Genomic DNA, 5320 nt, shown 5'->3' with positions numbered 1-5320 from the left:
ACTAAGACTGTCAGCCAGTGGACAAAACTGAAGCAAGAGCATTTCTTACATGTACTGTTGTGCAATTTATTTATTATTTTTATTTATTTTTATTTTTTAAACAATGTCTTTAATATTTTTATTGTTTGTGGAAAAAAAAAAGTACATGTACTTATTAACTTAATTATTTTACATATCTATTGTTGTTTTGTTTATGTATTATGTACTTGTTCATTCATGTAATGGACAATGCTTTGGCAATACTGTGCAAGTCATGCCAATAAAGCTCATTTGAATTTGAGAGAGAGAGAGAGAGAGAGAGACATCGCGTGTGTGTGTGTGTGTGTGTGCGAGTGAGAGAGAGAGAGAGAGACAGGGTCACTCACAGTGGAGTCAGCTGTCTTAACCGCGGCTTGTGTACTGCAAACACATACCAGCTTCATCACTGTGTCTGTCACGTGACTCTGTTCCCCTTTCAGGCTCTGTCTTTACATTTATTTTGAAAGCAGAAGCTCACGATTATGGTAAGGGGCGTTACATTTCCGACGAGTACTTGCAGTGTTCGGCCAATCACAATGCACTGGGTCAGCTGGCCAATCAGAGCAGACTGTGCTTGTCGGAAGGAGGGACTTTGTAGAAAACAAAGCGTTTGAGAGAGGAGGGGCATAGATGACCTACAATAATGTACAGTATTTGAAAAATAATGTGTTTTTTGAACATTAAAGCATGTCAACATATTCTGTTACACCAAATACACAAAATAATCATCTTTAAAAAGCATCATATGACCCCTTTAATGCTCACCAAGACTGCATTTATTTGATCTAAAACACAGTAAAACGTTCAAAGGAACAGCATCATTGTTTTGTATAGATGTGTCACTTTTTGATTAATTTAATGTATCTTTGCTGAATAAAAGTGTTAATTTCTTTGTGTCAAAAGAAAATGAAAATAAAAACTTTGATCTGTCACACCTGCTGTAGCGGCCGGGGCAGCGTACGCAGTGAAGAGGGAGAACACAAACCGTGTGGTGATCTGTTACTTTGGAGAGGGGGCCGCCAGTGAGGGAGACGCACATGCTGGATTTAATTTTTCTGCCACCCTTGAGTGTCCTCTCCTATTCTTCTGCCGCAACAATGGTTATGCTATCTCAACACCGACCAATGAGCAGTACAGAGGAGATGGTATTGGTAAGTATATGTGTCCATCACAGACTCCAATGTTAGTCTCTGCGTTTCCTTTATCTTATGCTTTTTTTCTCCCTTTTTTGTCCATAGCTGCTCGAGGTCCAGGATATGGACTGATGTCGATACGTGTAGATGGAAATGATGTTTTCGCAGTGTACAATGCCACAAAGGAGGCACGACGCAGAGCGGTGGCTGAAAACCAGCCCTTCCTCATTGAAGCCATGACCTACAGGTAGAGTTTATCCTCGCATAAACCACATGAATTAAACTAGGAAGTACAACATCCCCAGTATTATATTAACTATAAACAGCCTATGTGGCAGTGTAGACCTGGAGGAGACCACAGGGGTGCCATTTGGGGTAGGGTCTATTTTTATTGTGTGTAGGGTGGCAAACTCAGCAGAAAATGCTATGAGATGCACTGTAAACCTATTTATCAACACAATATTTTGCAGTATAGGCTTTTATGAAACAGCATAAAATATGTGGGGGAGAACTTGCCTATTTCTTGAAAAAAATGTGTGTCAGGTTTGATGCAAGTTTCTCACACTGAAACAGCATTTTCTATGCAGTGAATTGTTCACGGCAGTTTAAGCAGATTATAGGTTTCTCTTTAAGGTTTGGATTCTGTTTGTCCATTCATTACCATTTGTTTGTAAATTTGATCCTCCTTTTTATGTAGATTCGATTTCTTGACAATCAAGGTTCTGAAAAGCCCACTTCTAATAACTGCTGTATAATATATGGCCATTGTTCAAGGAAATACTCAAGGGAGTAACCCAAACATAATTTCAACAATCATTCAGAAATCATTCTAATATGAATGATATATTCTCGATATGCTCAAGAACAATTCTAATTATTATCAATTAAAAAAAAAAGTTGTGCTGCTTAAAGGGTTAGTTCACCCAAAAAATAAAATTAGCCCATAAATTACTCACCCTCAAGTCATCCTAGGTGTATATGACTTTCTTCTTTCAGACGAATCCAGTCGGAGTTATATTAAAAATTGTCTTTGATCTTTCAAGCTGTTTAATGCCACTCAGTGGGTGTTGCATGCATCAGTCCAAAAGAAGTTAAATAAAAAGCGCCCATCCATTAAAAAAAATGTCTCACACTGCTCCAGGGGGGTGAACAAAGGACTCATGTAGCGAATCGATGCGTTTTTGTAAGAAAAATAATATCCATATTCAAAAAGTAATAATCACTTTAAAGCAGCACTATGTAACTTTTGGCGCTCTAGCTGTAAATAAACAGAACTGCACACATCCCGCAGAAGAACATTACAACCGGAGCTACTTCTCTAAGTTTATGTCTATGGCGATTCACACAGGTATGTGTTACTCCGCAGCGGTGACGATCGACCAGGCTACAATAGTCCAAATATAAGTACTTATTATAAGTGTACCGTAGTGATTCGGAATAAGACAAAAACGCGGTTTGGAAGATGAATTCATGATGTACTCACTCATTATATACATTTTGCAAATTTTGAACACAGAAAAAGTTACATAGTTCTGCTTTAATGTAGCTTGCGCCAACAGTTGTACACAGAAGCAGCTCCGGGCGGATGATGTATGAGGTCAGCTTTGCGCATGCACCGCTCAGAAGTGACGCACGTGGAAACGCAGCGGAGAGATCAAAACAAAACAATGATTTGCAAAGAAGATTGTCGGAGGATTTCGATATAAGCTAAGAGGAGACTGGTTTTCCTTTGCTAAAGTAAGGAAATTTTGCTTCCTTTGCTCTTGTTGACAAACGATGGTTTTCACGAGACTCACCGGCGCATGCGCAACGCTGACCTCATACGTCATCAACCCGGAACTGTTTCCCTGTACAACTGTCGGTGCTAGGTACATTAAAGTGATTATTACGTTTTGAATATGGATATTTTTCTTACAAAAACGCATCGATTCGCTACAGGAGGCCTTTGTTCACTCCCCGGAGCCATGTGAGACACTGTTTTTTTATGGATGGGCACTTTTTATTTAACTTCTTTTGGACTGATGCATGCAACACCCACTGAGTGGCATTAAACAGCTTGAAAGAGCAAAGACAATTTTTAATATAACTGCGACTGGATTCGTCTGAAAGAAGAATGTCATATAAACCTAGAATGACTTGAGGGTGAGTAATTTATGGGCTAATTTTCATTTTTGGGTGAACTAACCCTTTAATGGTTTTGTGGAAACCGTGTTAAATTTTTTCAGTATTTTTTGAAGAATAGAAAATTATTTGAAGTAGAAATTTTTTGGAACAATATAAATGTCTTTACTGTCACTTTTGATCAATTTAATGCAGGCTTGCTGAATTAAATTGTTTATTAATTTTCCATAATTAAAAAAGTTACTAGCAAGCAGCATTGAGCCAAAATGAACAAGACAAAAATGTAAGGTATAATGTACAGTTGTACTGCTTAAGACACATCTTTTCACCAATATTACATTTTGAAATTTGCTCATTGTGACTGATTGGTGGAACGTAGTTTTTCACCATGAATTTTGCTGTTAAAATGACTGATTTAAATAATTTGAAATAATTTGAACAGATGGTTTCAACAAAAGCATATACCATCAGTTAACAACCTTTAAGCTTACAGTAGGTGTTTCTTTAAAGATTTATAAGTTGTCGTTAAAAAATTAATTTCCCTATGTAGAAAATGAATGAACCTTTTATTAACCCACTCAACAACAGACCTTGAAATATTGGTACTGACCAATAAGTATATGTGTGTTTTTGTGACTAACATATATGTATATATATATATATATACACACATATACAGTGGGTACGGAAAGTATTCAGACCCCCTTAAATTTTTCACTCTTTGTTATATTGCAGCCATTTGCTAAAATAATTTAAGTTAATTTTTTTTCCTCATTAATGTACACACAGCACCCCATATTGACAGAAAAACACAGAATTGTTGACATTTTTGCAGATTTATTAAAAAAGAAAAACTGAAATATCACATGGTCCTAAGTATTCAGACCCTTTGCTCAGTATTTAGTAGAAGCACCCTTTTGATCGAATACAGCCATGAGTCTTTTTGGGAAAGACCCAACAAGTTTTTCACACCTGGATTTAGGGATCCTCTGCCATTCCTCCTTGCAGAGCCTCTCCAGTTCTGTCAGGTTGGATAGTAAACGTTGGTGGACAGCCATTTTTAGGTCTCTCCAGAGATGCTCAATTGGGTTTAAGTCAGGGCTCTGGCTGGGCCATTCAAGAACAGTCACAGAGTTGTTGTGAAGCCACTCCTTCATTATTTTAGCTGTGTGCTTAGGGTCATTGTCTTGTTGGAAGATAAACCTTCGGCCCAGTCTGAGGTCCTGAGCACTCTGGAGAAAGTTTTCGTCCAGGATAACCCTGTACTTGGCCGCATTCATCTTTCCCTCGATTGCAACCAGTCGTCCTGTCCCTGCAGCTGAAAAACACCCCCACAGCATGATGCTGCCACCACCATGCTTCACTGTTGGGACTGTATTGGACAGGTGATGAGCAGTGCCTGGTTTTCTCCACACATACCGCTTAGAATTAAGGCCAAAAAGTTCTATCTGGGTCTCATCAGACCAGAGAATCTTATTCAGGTGTTTTTTAGCAAACTCCATGCAGGCTTTCATGTGTCTTGCACTGAGGAGAGGCTTCCGTCGGGCCACTCTGCCATAAAGCCCCGACTGGTGGAGGGCTGCAGTGATGGTTGACTTTCTACAACTTTCTCCCATCTCCCAACTGCATCTCTGGAGCTCAGCCACAGTGATCTTTGGGTTCTTCTTTACCTCTCTCACCAAGGCTCTTCGCCCCCGATAGCTCAGTTTGGCCGGACGGCCAGCTCTAGGAAGGGTTCTGATCATCCCAAACGTCTTCCATTTAAGGAATGGAGGCCACTGTGCTCTTGGGAACCTTAAGTGCAGCAGAAATTTTTTTGTAACCTTGGCCAGATCTGTGCCTTGCCACAATTCTGTCTCTGAGCTCTTCAGGCAGTTCCTTTGACCTCATGATTCTCATTTGCTCTGACATGCACTGTGAGCTGTAAGGTCTTATATAGACAGGTGTGTGGCTTTCCAAATCAAGTCCAATCAGTATAATCAAACACAGCTAGACTCAAATGAAGGTGTAGAACCATCTCAAGGATGATCAGAAGAAATAGACAGCAC

The 5320-nt window shown here is 39.3% G+C and overlaps 1 protein-coding gene across 1 annotated transcript in view; it reads left to right on the top strand.

Annotated features, from left to right (window-relative positions):
* The window catches only part of LOC107554504 (2-oxoisovalerate dehydrogenase subunit alpha, mitochondrial-like), a 39449-nt gene that overhangs the window by 9842 nt on the left and 24287 nt on the right, over positions 1-5320 (top strand). Inside the window, exons 7-8 of the mRNA XM_016237021.1 lie at positions 963-1169; positions 1257-1398. Coding sequence (XP_016092507.1) covers positions 963-1169; positions 1257-1398 — 349 coding nt within the window. The remainder of the gene's footprint in view (positions 1-962; positions 1170-1256; positions 1399-5320) is intronic.

This window comes from Sinocyclocheilus grahami, unplaced genomic scaffold, assembly GCF_001515645.1.
Source record: "Sinocyclocheilus grahami isolate Dianchi unplaced genomic scaffold, SAMN03320097.WGS_v1.1 scaffold503.1, whole genome shotgun sequence".
Classification (NCBI taxonomy): Eukaryota; Metazoa; Chordata; class Actinopteri; order Cypriniformes; family Cyprinidae; genus Sinocyclocheilus; species Sinocyclocheilus grahami.
This window is presented reverse-complemented; position numbering and strand designations above follow the sequence as displayed.